The sequence below is a fragment of the Cynara cardunculus genome (assembly GCF_001531365.2).
Source record: "Cynara cardunculus var. scolymus isolate 2C chromosome LG 3, CcrdV1, whole genome shotgun sequence".
Taxonomy (NCBI): domain Eukaryota; kingdom Viridiplantae; phylum Streptophyta; class Magnoliopsida; order Asterales; family Asteraceae; genus Cynara; species Cynara cardunculus.
In genome coordinates this window covers 39277807-39294366 of record NC_037530.1, presented here as the reverse complement: position 1 = coordinate 39294366, position 16560 = coordinate 39277807, and the positions used below count along the sequence as shown (strand labels likewise).

Genomic DNA, 16560 nt, shown 5'->3' with positions numbered 1-16560 from the left:
ATATGGATTAGTTTCTAACGAATAGAAAAAAAAACCCGTTAGAACCAATCAGTTCTTGACAATTCAGATAGAATACGTCTCCTGACTTTATCGTAATCTTTCGGTTTTTTACGCAACGATCATCTAATGATTTTTTTTTTCAAATCGACGACGAAGGTTAATTAATTAATGTTTTAATTTGTGTTATTTAATTACTAGATGTACATGATGTGTAGACATGTAGTACAACAATAATGGCTACGTGTTCCATCATATTTTCCATCTCTAAATTTCTTTTAAGATTTACGTCATACGAATTATTTCGGTTTCGATTTATTTTCGTTACGATTATGAGAAATAAAAATATATCGGTTCGAGAAATTAACGAAATAATTAAGTGATCATTTTCAAATCTGTATTATTCCAATTAACTGGAGTTATATATCATAAGGGAATAGCTTCAGACAATCCTCTTGTAATTGCTCAATGCTACAAAATCGATGATTCAATTCATATAACCGAAAACAAAACAGAATTCATTTGTCAGATGTTTACCCGTGAATGATTTGACCGACGACAAATATACAGCGTCTCGTGAATTCTAACCGATGGATTCCATACTGAAATAATAGATCTTCGTAAAGATTTTCCCCTTATTTTGGTAAGATATTTTAGACGAAAAGTTTCAACGGGCTTATTAATTTCAAGTGAACGTTTGCCAATTTTGCCTTTTCAGTAATTACACTAAAACCAACATACGACAAACTGAAATGACCGTTTTAGCCGTCAATGTAGTTAAAACACCATCAAACTCGTATTTATTAATAAACAAGGAAAAAAACAAGTTTATTTTGAAATTAAATATCATTTTCTCTAATTCGTTTCAGACTAAATGTTACCGATTGAGTAAAGTTTACTTTATATGGCATTTTAAATCCATTAATACCCATTACAATATCTCAGTAAATTTTGTTCCGAAAACAAAAATATATGTTGAAATTCTTAAATGAATTCAGATATTTTATAAACGTTGAAGCTGTGTAATTATTAAATTCGTCTCGTCCAAAAAAAATATACTTTTTTATTGTCACAAATTAATCAAGGTTTATTTTTTAATGACTTAAATTGAAATTTAATAAAAAGATTACAGAAATCAATAATATTAATCTCAATTTAAATACCATTTATTTGTAATTAAATTTTATTATATATATTTTTAAATAAAATAATAATCAAACCCTAATTTCTTTAAGCATTCCCTTTAATGTATTTCCAAATTTGCCCCTCAAAGACATAAAAAGTGGTGGTTTTCAATTGACCCTCCAATTAATTCCATATTAATTTTTGAAGCCCCCTGGCACCAAAAGTAATACAAACCAAACAAACGCACCTTTACGAGCGTGTACAGCACGGACCAATCAGAGTGGGTTTAAGTGCGCAGCATCTTTTGGACTTATCCGCTGACCAGAAATTGACCAGTCACCTAACAAGGCGCGTGGGGTGAGTTTGCAATAACAGACAACTCGCACTCACCAGTTTGCTGACGTGGCAATTTGATTGGTTCACCTTTTCACACACTTTACACGTTCACTGTGTGTTTCTCTCTCCTCCGAATACGTGGAATTATTGTATATGAAAACCCTTCACACACACACACTCTTTCTCTCTCTAGAAGCACACACACACTTTCTCACTCTATGTTTCTCTCTCTATTTCTCCGAAACCTAAATTGGTGACGACTAGGGTTTTCAAGATATTCGCGCTCTAATTACTCACGAACGCCTTCAAATCTGTAAGTTTAGTTAAGTTATTTAGGTTCGTGTTTGTGTTTTGGATCTACTGATGGTTGTTTTTAGTGTTTTTGTTGAAGAAATCAAATGGTTTCCAGATCTGTTGGGTTTGGGTTTGTCGGTAGTTTTGATTTGTTTTTGCTTTTGGTTTTATGTGGATTGGTTATAGTTTATGATTTGAGCTCAATACCTGTAATTTTTCGAGTTTCATGTTGTTTATTTACTTCTGATTTGGTTTATTATATGCTTTCTGGGTTTTAATGTATGTTCTATTTTATGCTATGCTTTGAATGAACTTGTGTTTATCTTTATGTTTGACAGCTAAGGATATGGATTCAATGGATCGTTTAGCTAAAAATCTATGTATGTGTAATTGTCTGGGTGAAACGGGATGGTAGTTGTCAATTTGGGATAAATGGTATGGATTTGAATTGGGTTTTCCTCGAGAACCGTAAATGCTTTATCCTTTTTATTTACTTTTTTAGTGGGAGCGCTGGGGAAAGAGAAAACCCTAATTGATGGGTTGACTTGATCATATATTTTGTTACTTGTGTCAGTGTTTGTTGACTCTATTTAGCTGTGTATCTATGCTTGGAAATTATAGTCGAATTTCTACTTTACTATTTCGTTTAGTTGCTAGGGTTCTTTCATCTGTTTGACTAAATGGATCTTGTGATTGTTGGTGATAAATTTCTGAGCTGTTCCTCGCGTTTGGTGATAGGATGTAGAAGCTATAGCTTCATTTTAGAGACACTGGTTGGGTGTAAGCAGTTAGAAATCGTTGGCTTCCTTGACTCATAGGGTTCAGTTGGTTTTTATCTTTTCATTTTTTTCGTTGACTTCGTTTTTGTTATACTTGTATGTGACTATATGGTTACATTAACGAGCTCTCATGTAATAGTGTTATATTTCAGCTTTAAGCCTGGTTTACTTTCTGCATATATTATGGGTTTGCTGTGCTGTGCTGTGCTGTGCTGTGCTGTGCTGTGCTTTCTATACTTCTGATATGCATGCCGACTGATCTTTCATGCTGAAGTTTTGGCTTGTGTATGTATATCACCTGGGTTTGTCATAAAATTTCTATGAACATGTATGAACTTTTACTTGAAATTTAAGCTCTCAAGTGAAACTGTCTGTGGTTCATATTTAGCTAATAGATACTGTGTTTTTTATTGTTAAATTTTAGGATTTGCTTTTTATGTCTGTTGATTGAACTAAACTATACCTCCCAGTTTAGAAAAATGGAATGGATGTAAAAATTAGAAATATTAATTTGGTTTCATCAACTCATAGACGTTCATGTTACTTTGTGTTCTATACATGTGATATTTCACTAGTGTTTTCTATTTATGATATATTTTACCATGGTTAAATTGAGCTGTAATTATGTTTTCCTTTGCTTTTAGCCTCCACTTAGTTTCTATATTCTCAATGTTAACTTAACGGATGGCATAATGTTCTTACTTGTTTGCTAGGCTAGTCTTTTGCAATGAAATTTTGCATGCATATTGTATCATTGATCCTCTCATTATGGACTTAATTAGTATGACCACACAAGAACATCTATGCAAATCTAAATTCTCAGTCTAAATTTTACCAAATTTAGTTAAATCTAACTGTCACTAGTCATTAATATTACTCTTTTGCTATATTAATACAATTTTCATGTGAGCTTAATCACAGTCGGTGCTCCCTTGTGACAGTGATATCTTAAGCATGAATAGCAATGATGAAAGGAGCATTGTCTCGGTAGATGCTGATATGATTATTGGGGGATGTCGTGCTCAAGGCAACAATGTTGCTTCTGGACTAAACTCCAGCAGCTCAACCATTAAGATTGATTCATTATGTATCGAACTTGGCATTGTCAAGGAGAAGGGTGATGTTCAAAAGTGTAGGCATTTTTCTATACGGTAAGGCTTGCTGTTTAAATTTCTGTTACATATTCTGTAGTTGAGTTGACTGTTGATCACTGACTATGCAGTAGTCTTTTTGCACACACACTTTTAAGCTCGTTCCCAGGCACAAGTTTGGAGTGAGAATTATCTCGAGTGGAATTTTCTTGACAAGTTATGAGGCTGCTATACGTAGTAGTCTCAGTAAATTATTTATAAGCAAGACTTTAATTCATGTATTAGAAATCTTGACATGAAATGCCCGATCTCTATGACATGCTTCTGTTATCATGCCATCCTTTTTTGCTTTTATTTTGTTTATTATTACCTACTGTTGATAGAACCAGGTTCTTCCTATCAATGGCAAGTTATATTAGTCTTTATCTCTGTGAATATGTTTAACTGATTGAAGAGACTTTATGGTGTCTTTTTATTTTCACAGTCTCATTTTAGAGAAGAAATAGCTATTTCTTCTAAATATCCATATCTATTGTGGTCATCTTCTGTACACAATATCAATCTGTTTCTTTTGCAGTTAGCACATTACCTATTGTTTTTCTATTGAGATTATCTAGAAAAGAGTTATGAGTAAATCTTATATCCAGCCAACCATCTTTAATCCATGTTAATTTTATAGCATGCATATATATATAGCTTTGTCTGTTTGCTCCTTGTACAAATTAGTGTGATGCTTTCCTGACTGTGTCATATCTTAGGATCTTTGTTGAGATATAACACAAACCCAATTTCTTGTTTGCGTTTTCATTTTAACATATACATGATATGTGGTTTATTTGTGTGTGGTATGACATATTCTATCAGGGTCACTTTGTGGACAGAAATCTCTATCCTCTGTACAATGAACAACAGATTTATACTTCATTGTGATTACTTGTTTGACATTCTTTATCTGTTATCCACCCAGTGGTTATGTTGCTGAGATGCGTGAAAAAGGTCGCAGCAACTTGCTACCTTTTATTGAACAACTGCCCCCTATAGATGTCCCGCAATTTAGATATTGGCTTTGCCAAAGGTGCTTACAGAACTGTGGATCAAATACCTCACGTGAGACCGCATTAACCTCTGTCTGTGATCAAAGCATGGTCCGGCCTTGTGCAAAGTTATCTAACCCTCAACAAGATTGTAATCGAGTATCTGTGCTCCCTTTTGGCGAAGGGACTTCAGGTAATTTTCGTTTAAATTAGTAAAGACATCAAGTGAAGGAAGTGATGCCAGACAGGTTGCTAGTTTTACTTTCGCATTTATTTGATCTTCTGTACATAATCTTTTTTTTCATTCATCAGGTCTTAAACCTGTTGACAATGGGAATGATGATAATAGCATCCTTGCTGGTTTAGGAGCCGCTGACGGTCAATTTTCTCAAGAAATCCCTGCTAAAGATGCAGTTCCTCAAGAACCAACTAAATTGTGTTCCATTGACACTAATGTTGTTGCAGAGGCAAATGCTGGTGTGTCAGGAGAGAAAGAGAGCAGTGGGTTGAGAGAATATGAGGATCTCCAAAAAACTAGCATAGTCAAGGAGATCACGACTACTCTTGTGGACCAACCATTCCAATCCTGTCAACATAATGATTACCCAAATGGACCTCCACGACGAAAGGCTCGCAAAGTGCGTCTGTTGAAAGAGTTGCTGTCTGGAAATACTAAAAACCAGCAACAGAAAAAGGAAATTTCCGCCCTTCGCTTGGGTCCAAGAGCATCTTCTCCGTCAGCAGCTTCTCCCCAGATTAAAAGGAAGATGGTTCATGATCAGGATCAGAGATCTGTCGATATAACCACTCCAGGTTATGTTGGTAAAAAGGCCAAATCCTCGAAGAACAATGTTGTTGCGAAAACCAGCGTGGTTGAACATTGTAGAGATCCGGGAGCTGGTGAAGGTGGACAAGAGACCAACAAGTATCAATGGCATAAACATGCGACTCAGAGGAGTTCAGTTCTTGATGAGGTCGGTAGTGATCCAGTGACTGCTTGGCGATCGATATTCAGTGATATGGGAAGAGGAGACGATCAGGTTACAGCTGCCAGTGGTGCTTCAAGACCAACTTACGACATCTCTAAAGGCAGAGGAACTGAACCCTACTCCAACTTAATGGCTCCTCCACCACAGCCCGACAAGAACTTTAATGCTTCTAAGAAGGTGTCAAGGAACCCTCTCAAAAGTAAATTCTGTGGAGAGGATTCAAGGAAGATAAATGTAGGTGGTTCTAGAGCAAAGGATAGTCAGTCGGACACAGAGTTAGGACTTGGTCTCTCTCTAAATCATGACCCACAAGCCCAGGTTCGTCCTCTGCCATCGATATTGAATCGAACTCCCAGCCAAGATCATGGTAGAAGAACTGATTTCTTCTTGGGAGAGTCGAGTATTCCACATAGGGTCCCATCAGATTTGAAATCAAAGGAAGGATATGTTCATGATGTCAGCAATAGACATGCTCCCAGACCCGCACTCGTGCAGGAGCAGTGGCCTCTTACACAGCTTCAATACGGCAGTTGTTCCGGGCATCAGAAATTGGTATGTCGACTCTTTTTTTAATAGAGTTGTACTGTTTACAACAAAGAGTATTGCATTTCTGTACTGTCATTCTTGTATATTTGTTTTGTGGCTTTACTTCCCTCTCGCACTACCCTGCCTTTTCCCCGTTTTTATGGATCACTGTGTTCCTAGATTAAGCATCTAACATTTTGTCGCCCACAATGTTAACGAAGTGTTTGAGAATGGGAACTATTTGGTAACAAGTAAGATGCTGTTTGGTTGGTTTTCCATCAAGTCGTGTACGGATAACGTCTTCTGTGTGGATTAACCTATTTGTATAGATTGGGTTTTTGTTTGGATGGGTTTTTCATAGATGGAAGGACCGTGTTTTTTTAATTTGAAAGGGCATGTTTATAAAAGACTTGGCTTTCTGCATAAAGCTTCCCCTAGAAGTTTACTGAATAAGCCACTTTCTATGTTATTAAGCCACTACGAAACAGTCATGTATAGCTGACCGAATGTCCATTAAGCTCCTTAAGCTGCTAACGGACCCTAAGTCGTGTATGAATAAAGTTGTTTGTGTGGATTAACCTATCTATATAGATTGGGAAGGTTTTTATTTGGCAGGATTTTCCCATTGATGGAAAGGAGTTTGTTTTTTAATCTGAAGTGGGAAGGTTTGGAAAAGAAAAACTTGGCTTTCTGCATAAGCTCCCCTCTAGAAAATCACTGAATAAGTCGGTTTCTATGTCATTAAGCCACTACCAAATAGTCATGTATAGCTGACTGAATATCCATTAAGCTCATTAAGCTGCTAAAAAACAGACCCTAAATCTAGCATCCTGCCTCTGTGATTCTTGCATATAAATAATACATTACTTATGATTGAAGTTTATGCTGTTTATAGGATTTCTCTGATCCATACAAGAGGAACAGTGGAGTTAGATTGTATTCAGATGTAATGAGGCCTCATAATCATGAAAGACAAGAAAAGATGTTTCCGATCGGGAGGTCAGATGAAAGGGAAATTGCTGAGCTTATGGCAAAAAATCAATACGAGAGGAGTTTATGTGAAGCGAGGAGTCATCACCGTCCACCTGGTGGTAGCAATAACAGTTGGATAATACCGAATACATCGGGTTTTCCAAAAGTTGGTATGAATGAAATGTGTTTACATCAAGAATATCTGAGCATGATACGGCCTTCATCTTCAGTTGCAACGATTTCCATGATGCCAACAAGCGAGAGTATGGGTCCCACCTCCATGAGAAATCCAGCCACAGGCTTCTTCCATCAAGACCAGGTTTCTTCGTTTGCGATGTTTGATGCTTTTTCACAGTGTCAGAAGCAACCGTCAAGTGGGATTTGGATATCGAATTCTGGAACTCAACGACACCATGATCCATGTTACCATCATGTATCTAAAGGCGGAAATAAGAAGATAGCCGATGCCCACCGCTATACAACCACCAATATGCAGGTCTTAGAAGCATTCAGCCCGTATCGAAATGGCACCAACGTGTCATTTGGTCAAGAATATGCAAAATGCTCGGAAAAGGATAAGGGGAAGAGCATCATGAACTTGGATTTAAATGTTGTGGCTCCAAATGTAGTTGAAGAACAGAACAATTCGGGATCTTTAGATTTGACATCGAGGGAATATCGTAGTCCATATCATCCAAAAGAACAGAGAATCGAGCCGAATTCGAAGCATATATCTTCGCTAGATTCTTCATATTCTAACGAAGCCATACCCGCAATGCAATTGCTTAGCTTGATGGATGCAGGGAAGTCGAGTCATCATCCATTTATGGACGGGAAAAAGTTCACAAGACCTCTTTCTCCGTGTTACAATCATTGCAACTCAACCATGGCTGGAAAAACAAACCCGATGGCAAATTCTTGCTTCCCGTACTCTGGGATGAGACCCGGTGTACAGAAGCCCATTGGAAGCTCGACCCACTTCTTTTCGGTTCCTGAAAGTTCTTCATTACCTGCTGGTAGATTCCGAACTGATCAAGATGTTAAGTTGCCCTCTGTTAACGGTCACCAAGTTTATCATAAACCACAAGAGGAGAAATCAAGAAGTACGTATTCTCCTTCATTAAGCCACGGATGCCGACCTGAAGATGCGTACGTTTTTCCGCTTCCATGGCATGCAACTGAAGATCGAAGTGGACGGGTCTCATTAGGGGCACAAAGAGCGTTCGGGCCAAGAGTCGACCCACCAGGAACAACCATTTGCACAATCAACCAAAACCCGGCTGATTTTAGTACACCCGGGCCGGAAAATGAGTATATGATCGATTACGAAGATCTAAAACTAAGAGGGGAGAGTTCTTTCAAGAGAAAATCTGCATCGGAGAACCCGAATGGACCAAAAAGACAAAAAAGGCCATGAAAACCTGAGAACTGGTTGTAATGCATACATCAATCTTGAATCTGTTTGAAATCAGATTGATGGGCTTGAAAAGATTTGTGTTCTGCTACTGTCATCAAGAAAATCTTGCAGAGTTCACAATAAGCAAAAGGAGATGATCTTCAAACAAACATGATTTGGGATATGAATGCATTTTTAAGGTTCTTGTTCTTCACAGGTATGGCCTCCTCCCTTATACTTAATATTAGAAAAGTCAGTTATATATATTATATATATATATATATGTTATATATATATATATATATATATATATGTATTTTGGATTTGAGCTGTGTTTTCTTGTGATATAGTTGAGAGGATTGATTTCCTTTTGAGACTGTGGGTTGTTTCTTGTTTTTACAGCTTTTTTGGGACAGAATTGCTTTTGTTGTTTGAGATAGTTTGTTGTGTTATACTAAAGACTTGGCCTTCAGATTATGCTTTGCTAGTTGTATAACACTACACTTATCAATAAACACTTGTTATATGCCTTCCAAAACTTCACTTTCATCTCCTGTTAACCATTCTTTTGTATTGTATGCATATATACATACAAGTAATTAAAGACGTTTTTAGGTTTCTATGCACATATGCAAACCGAGAAAGTTACTTACAAATTATTTGTACATATATGTATATAACATACAGATGAACAGTTACTAGGATGTAATACTGATTCTAGATTATTTTTTTATCTAATTTCATCTCTCTTTTTTTTATCTAATTGCATACAAACTCGTTGTCTACTTCCTCATCCAATTTTGTTAGTTACAACTTCATACAGAAAAGGGAAGTTGCAAACCTTGTTTTTGTTTTGAACCGGGAGACAAACAAGAAAACGTCATTTGTCCTTATTCATCCTCATCATGTGTTCTCATTTGAACCGGGAGACAAACAAGAAAACATCACGTCTCCTCATTTGTCTCATTCATCATGAATAATTAAAACGAACTTTTTTACAAACATCCGTGATGAATATTTACACCATTGGGTCTATCAAGCACCATTTGTTCAACCATTTACATACAACTTCATATACATTAAGCTTCTTCAACCAACATGATCCCAAGATATTATACCATGTGCTATATTTCAAGTTTTAATGGATTCTCATTTAATCTTCATATGTGAAGCTACCTATTTAAAGATGCAGATTTACAACTTCACACGTGATTATGTGAACATCACATCAATTGGAAAGAATGATTTAAAATGGTCTTCTAAAAAATGGCCTCTTCAAGGAGATTGAATCATGAAACCGAAAACCCCATAAACCGTTCAGGGGCGAAGGCATAGAAACCAGAGCATGGTTTCACGAACTCGTCAGAAAATATACTTCCGTAAGGTACAATTCGACCTCCTTCAATCAATCTCTCGGTTACTGCTAATAGAATACAATTCAAGAAAATTCACATAACACGAAAAGCATAACAGAAACCCAAAAGCTCCAACTTTCATGTCATCTAGCTATATATAATATAGTCTTACTTCCTGTACGGATGAAACCTAGCACCACCACTGCCGCCGCCACTGCTGCCGCCACCACCACTGTTATCATACCCTTTACTACCATCATACCCATACCCATATCCATATCCACCAGAACCACCACCCCTACTAAATCCTTTACCACCATAACCACTACCGCTTCCATAAGCCCTACCGCCCCCATAGCCAGCAGGCCCACCATAACCACCATAACCAGCACCTGCAAATCCAGCACCACCGTACATAGGCCCACCAAACCCAAACCCATACCCATATCCACCATAACCACCGTAGAAACCCGCAGAGCCACCTCCATAGCCGGCCCCATAACTGTCATAACCAGCATATCCACCCCCATAATCATCATACCCTCTATCCGCTTTTCCACCATATCCACCTGAACCCCTACCAAAACCGCCATACGACTTGGAACCACCACCACGCCGCCCCTGGTTGTCAAATGGGAAATCACCGCCAGCTCTTTTTGGCTCCGCCCTCTTTATCTCCACCTAACATAAACCGACATCTTATCAGCTCTTCTGTTTCTCAAAAATACATAATTAACTTCAATCAGTCTTGTATATAACTCTACATTAACTTACTCGTTTGCCTCCAAGTTCATGGAGTTGACCATCGGCAAATATCTTTTCCACGGCTTCTTCACTATCAAATGTAACAAAACCGAAGCCTCTTGATCGTCCTGTGACATGATCTAGCATAATCTGATGCTCAATTATACCACCATACGAAGAGAAATACTCCCTTAACTCATCTGCACATCAAAGTTAAGAGCATGTTTGTTAGCAGCTTAATGAGCTTAATGGGACTCACAGCTTACTCATTCAGCTATAGATAACTATTTGGTAGTGACTTAATGATATAGAAAGTGGCTTATTCAGTAAGCTTCTAAGAGGGGGCTTTATGCAGAAAGCCAAGTTTTTCCAAGCCTGTCCCTCCAGATTAATAATGACAAGCTCCTTACATCTATGATAAACCGAAAAACCTTCCCAATTTATACAGACAAATTAATCCACACAGACAGCTTTATCCATACAATACTTACAGAAAACCAAACAAACCCAGTAAAGCTCGCTCGAAAGTAGTGTCTAGGGTGAAATTTAAGCAGACTTGACCTTTACCCTTAAAGAGGAGAGTGGTTGTTTTCCGTGAAGACCCTGGCTTAGCACAATTTGATTCATCCAAAACCAAACCAAACTAACCCACTAAACCCCATTCGAAAGTGGGTCAGAGTGAGATGTATGCAGACCTGCCCTCTACCACAAAGATATAAGTGGCTGTATCCATGAAGCCCCCGCACATGCGCCGGGAGGGGCATGTGCAAGAGTGTGGGTAAACAGTTAGAATAGATAAAGACTAGCACAATTAGATTCATTCATAGACTAAAATATCAATCAACCAAGGGTCAATTACCTTCTGTTAAAGTCAATGGTATCCCACCAACAAAGATTTTCTTCGTTCTCGATACCCCTCTATTAACCTGCATATCTTCTCTCGGAACGGTCCTCTTCACTTCAACCTGATTCAAGGATACATTAAAAAGCAAAATGAGTACAAATAGATACCAAGTAATATCTGCCATTTCATATTATAAACATCACAAGCATGTCTCTTACTGGTCTGCCATCGATGACATGATCTTGTTCCAAGACTTTATCAGCATCCGCTGGGTTAGCAAATGTTACAAATCCAAACCCACGAGGCCGACCAGAAATTTTATCCATCATTATCACAGAATCTGTCAATTCTCCATAATTGCTGAAGTAATTGCTGAAGGATTCTGGAAACAAGAAACAGAACATAGACTGAATCGTTATGAAGAAAAAACATCCCTTATCAAAGAAAGAATGATGACATATAAACATGATATATGATGACAACGATACTAAAAAGATTCGAACATGCTAAAGATTTAATTACCAACATGCAATGATAAACACGGTAAACCACCAGAATGAACATATTGTACGCATTATTGACTCAAGAAATCAAGAAAATCATCGTATGTTCAGGATAGAAGAACCAACTCTTTTTTCTCGTTATTTGGCACCACTACTTCTTTGTTTTATTTATTCAAAGCAAATCTTGATTTCTTAATTTGAAGGGACCCTACGTAATTCTCTCATTACCTCGCTGTTAGAAATCTAAACAACCAAATCTTGGCGTTATTCAAGAACCGTTCCCAGGAGCAAACCTAAAGGGATATGAACAATAGAGAAAAAAAGTACAAATATTTTGGGTTTTACCATTTTCGAACGGCTGTAGGAAAAATAAAGGTTTTCTAGATAAACAAACCCAGTATGTCTCACTTGACAGTAGGCTTTCGGGGTGGGATGTATGCAACCCTCTCCTCCACCCCAAAGGATAGGGCGACTATTTCCGTGAAGACCCTCTTCTTGTGCAAAAATGCGAGCTAAAAGGTAAGAAGCTCGAAGAACCTGCTTGTTAGCAGCTTAATGAGTTTAATGACACTGACAACTTATGCGATCGGCTAGACATGAATGTCTGGTAGCGGTTTAATGATATAGAAAGTATCTTATTAAGTAAGCTTCTAGAGGGGAGCTTTATGCAGAAAGCCAAGTTTTTCTCAAACATGCCCTTTCCAGTTAAGAAACATGCTCCTTCCATCTATGACAAAACCCTCTCAATCTATACAGACAGATTAATCCACACAGACAACTTTATCCACATAAAACTTAATGGAAAACCAACCAAACAACCCCGAAGACTAGGATATAGTAAGCAACAAACAAAGAAGTAAGAAGTCATAAAAGATAGATATATCATACAATGAAAATCGAATTCGTCCCACCCTCAACCTATTCAACGCCCTCATCCTGTCCACTCTAGCTACATGTTCCTACACCTAGTCTGCTACCTTAGTCCTACATCTCCAAGAACACCTATCAAAAGTCATGTTCTCGAAAATGTCTATATGTTTTACAAATGAGTATATGAAATTATACAACATTTTATCTTTATGATCTAAATTTCATCTCCTAGTTGTGATTGCCACCTCATCCTCCATCGTTGTTCAGAGTCCTTTGTTCATCCTCCATTTTTGTTTCGTGTTCTATATGGGCAACTCTATTTATCAAGTCAATCAAACATGCTCAAAGCATAACATTATTCATTCTTTTAATATAATGCGAAATTCAGATGTGTAAACATTTTCATAAACATATAAAGAATTATAGTGTTGCATTGTAGTAGCTTAACATATACCACTTACCCATACGAAAAACGATTTAGAATACCAACCACAAAATGTGTATCACTATTTAAATGCTAAGGAGTCACAGTTTGCCACAAATCAATGTGGGTAGGGGATTCAGAATCACTGGCTATGCTTCAGTCTGGATTGGATTCATTGAAGTCCATGAAGTTTTTACAGAAATAACACATCTGTCTGTTTTATTGTGAATAGATTGTCACGTGCTACACTATGATAAAAAAAATTGTGAATAGTTTTAAAAAATTGCAGACCTTCAAATTCGATGAATTTCTAACTTCATAACTAGTATGGAATTTATAATTACCTTCATTGCTTACACAGACAGTGAGCAGGTTCATATAAGAACCATAAATATTTTGAGAACCTAGACACCAACTATTCATGATAGATATTCATGATGAATATCATGAATAACGAAAATGCATGATATTCATTATGAATAATATTCATGAACATTTTAGGGTTATATATCATGAATAATTCATGAAATAGTTAGTTCTAAGGTTTTCAAAAAATTACGATTCTCACTTGAACCTGCCCCACACATACAGAGAAACCTCAAGTAATAGTTGTATTGTTTGCATGTAAAAGAAACCCTGCAAACATGTTAAGGATATTTAACCTGCTATAAGGTCTCAAAGTTCTTTTGATCCACATGAATATGTGTAGTATATATTAGAAGAAAATTCATTTCTATTCAAAAATATATGTGACTGCAGTGTAAAGCTAAAGTGTAAACCCCATAATCTTTACCCAAAAATACCCCGATAATCCATCACAATGCCAGACAAATCTCGCTGCTTGATACTGCTAAGCACGTTATAAGTTTCCCTACTTAAGTCGCTATATCGTTAGACCCACTACCTACCCTCTTCTTCTAGTTGTTGTTTCTCCACTTTTTGCCGGCTATAAATTTACATAAGTGGCACTTCTAGACGAGAAACCAAACCAACTTATTGCCCTCTATAAAATTTACATTGGTGGCACTTATAGACAAGAAACTAAAAACCAAATAAACCCACTATATCCCCTGGCTTGCATTTTTTTTAAAAGAAAGGTAAATCTTGAAAGGAATAGAAAGGATCAAGATTATAACGGTTGTAAGGAGCCCGAGACATAGAAATTTTTTTTTATGAAATAACAAAGTGTGCAAAGTGTAAGAAAAGAGTGTGTAAAAGGTAAAAAGGCCAGGACAGTGAAGACGGATAATTAAGTGCATAAAAACATATTAAAAGACACGCACAAAACGACAATTCTCGCAACCGGTCAAAGAACCCCCCCCCCCCCTTTCTCTAGCCATCTTAGGGCACAAGGACACCACTGCGTGCCGAGCAAAGATCCCCCTTCGGTCCTCCCCCACCCCTAACCTCTATCCCTCCAACCCCTCTCCCCCATCCACCGAAACTGAACCTACACACTTCCATGATCCATTTTCTCTTCAAAAACTTCCCTTCAACTATTGATGTCAAATGAAAGAATTGCAGAGTTCATTTTCAAATGAAATGTCCAAATACATGCCTTATTATTTTCAATAATCCATCAAAAGACAAGTGTTGATATCAAACATTTTCCACACTAATATGTTGTTCTTCAAAGTCCCTAAAAATTAATATGGTAAACTTATAGGGGATTTCATCCAACATATAAGTAACATACCAACATGCAAATTATCATTCACACATGTATCCTAAAGTATATGTCACATTACATTCCATTTAAATATATGTATATACACATATAGGGTCAGGTTCAGGGAAAACGCAAAAAATAAAAACTTAATACCACCCTAGTAACCGTTCATCTCGATGGTATGCACATGTGCACGTGCATAAAAACCAAAAAGCATCTTCAATTACTTGTATGCAGATGTGCATACTGTCCAGATTAATGCTTACCAAGGTGTTCCTCATTTTTTCATTTTTTTGGGTTTTCCGCTGAGCAGCCCTCCATCTACCTATATATATGTTTGGACGGCAAAAAAATGAAAAGCTGAGGAACATCCGCTAGCCATTCATCTGTACAATATGCACATGTGCATACAAGTAATTTTTCCGTGCATGTTAAACCAAGAAACAACTTCAATTACTCGTATGCACAAGTGTATACCATACAGATTAGTGGTTACCAAGGTATCCTCAGTTTTTCATTTTTTTGGGGGATTTTCCCGTGACCCCCCCCCCCCCGGCGGGGCTATATGTGTGTGTGTGTATATCATATAAAAAAAATTAAGCTGCATTAACATACCTTCTGAAGTCTCCCAAGCAATGCCTCCAACAAAAAGTTTTCTATCACACAAGAAAATTTACAAGTTAACTTTCAATCTCATAACACAATTGTCATCTTTTTTCTTATCCTTGGCGAACACTGGAGGGATATAGTGTAAATATAAGATACTACCAGCTCTCCCACCATTGAAACCAGACATTATTACATTAAATTCTGATAAACATCTACACTAAACTATAATACTAAACATAACAATATATTTCTAAACACCTAAAACAAAACAAAACCAAACATACAAACTATACAACAAACTAACCCTGCTGAAGATTCACGACTACTGTCATTGATTGAATGCCTCATCTCATTGCCTCCACCACCACCACTATCATCTACATTATCATCATAATTTTCATGATTTTGATTCACGTTATCAAACCGTAGTTGCTCATCGTCGCCATTAACGTAAGGGTGGATTCCAACATCGCCATGATGATCCATTAATTCTATACCCTTTTGAATATCTCTATTTATGTCCTACCGATTAAAAAACCCTGCAAACGAATGAGTATTATTGATTTTTTTTCATCAGGGTTTCGAGATTTTGTTCGTAAATTCAAGTATAAATAGAATGAAACCGTGGATAGGAGAAAGAACGAACCTGATAGCAACAACAATGAAGCTCTTTGAATTGTTTTTTCTGTAAGGATGATGGAAGAAATTGGTGGGTGAAGAATCGGTTTGAATTTGGGTTTTGAGTTCGATGATTTGAAGGATGTTAAAAAAAACCCTAGCTCCTTGCGGTCGAAGGAGATAGACGCCGCGTTGCCTGAAGTCTTTGAAATCCAAAATCCTTTCTATACGGTGTGTCTAATATATATATATGTATTTATATATTATATATATATACACATATCTATCAATGCGACATCGTATCCACTTAAAAGAGTAAATTACAAAAATGGTCCTTCTGTTTTGTAGTAAATTACAAAAATGGTCCATTTATTTTGTAGTAAATT

General features: G+C 37.0%; 2 protein-coding genes across 2 annotated transcripts; one reads left to right on the top strand and one right to left on the bottom strand.

The window, feature by feature from the left end:
- Positions 1 to 1670: 1670 nt before the first annotated feature.
- Positions 1671 to 8785, top strand: LOC112510027 (protein EMBRYONIC FLOWER 1). Its single transcript, XM_025115286.1, has 5 exons — positions 1671 to 1771; positions 3473 to 3682; positions 4590 to 4849; positions 4969 to 6197; positions 7066 to 8785. The coding sequence occupies exons 2-5, from the start codon at positions 3486 to 3488 to the stop codon at positions 8557 to 8559; spliced, it is 3180 nt and encodes a 1059-aa protein (XP_024971054.1). The 5' UTR covers positions 1671 to 1771; positions 3473 to 3485; the 3' UTR covers positions 8560 to 8785.
- A 1074-nt stretch (positions 8786 to 9859) lies between these two features.
- On the bottom strand, positions 9860 to 16402 carry LOC112508523 (heterogeneous nuclear ribonucleoprotein 1-like). Its single transcript, XM_025113167.1, has 7 exons — positions 16203 to 16402; positions 15861 to 16095; positions 15563 to 15603; positions 11700 to 11863; positions 11497 to 11602; positions 10668 to 10837; positions 9860 to 10574 (listed from the first exon to the last, which is right to left on the bottom strand). Exons 2-7 carry the CDS (start codon positions 16040 to 16042, stop codon positions 10062 to 10064), a joined length of 1176 nt encoding a protein of 391 aa, XP_024968935.1. The 5' UTR covers positions 16043 to 16095; positions 16203 to 16402; the 3' UTR covers positions 9860 to 10061.
- Positions 16403 to 16560: the final 158 nt, after the last annotated feature.

Coding starts and splice junctions, on each gene's coding strand:
- LOC112510027 (XM_025115286.1), top strand. CDS start 3,486: ATGAATAGCAATGATGAAAGGAGCATTGTCTCGGTAGATGCTGATATG. Junction 3,683..4,589: donor TGTAGGCATTTTTCTATACG/GTAAGGCTTGCT, acceptor TTATCCACCCAG/TGGTTATGTTGCTGAGATGC. Junction 6,198..7,065: donor GTTCCGGGCATCAGAAATTG/GTATGTCGACTC, acceptor TGCTGTTTATAG/GATTTCTCTGATCCATACAA.
- LOC112508523 (XM_025113167.1), bottom strand. CDS start 16,042: ATGGATCATCATGGCGATGTTGGAATCCACCCTTACGTTAATGGCGAC. Junction 15,604..15,860: donor AGTCGTGAATCTTCAGCAGG/GTTAGTTTGTTG, acceptor CTTGTGTGATAG/AAAACTTTTTGTTGGAGGCA. Junction 11,864..15,562: donor TGCTTGGGAGACTTCAGAAG/GTATGTTAATGC, acceptor TCTTGTTTCCAG/AATCCTTCAGCAATTACTTC.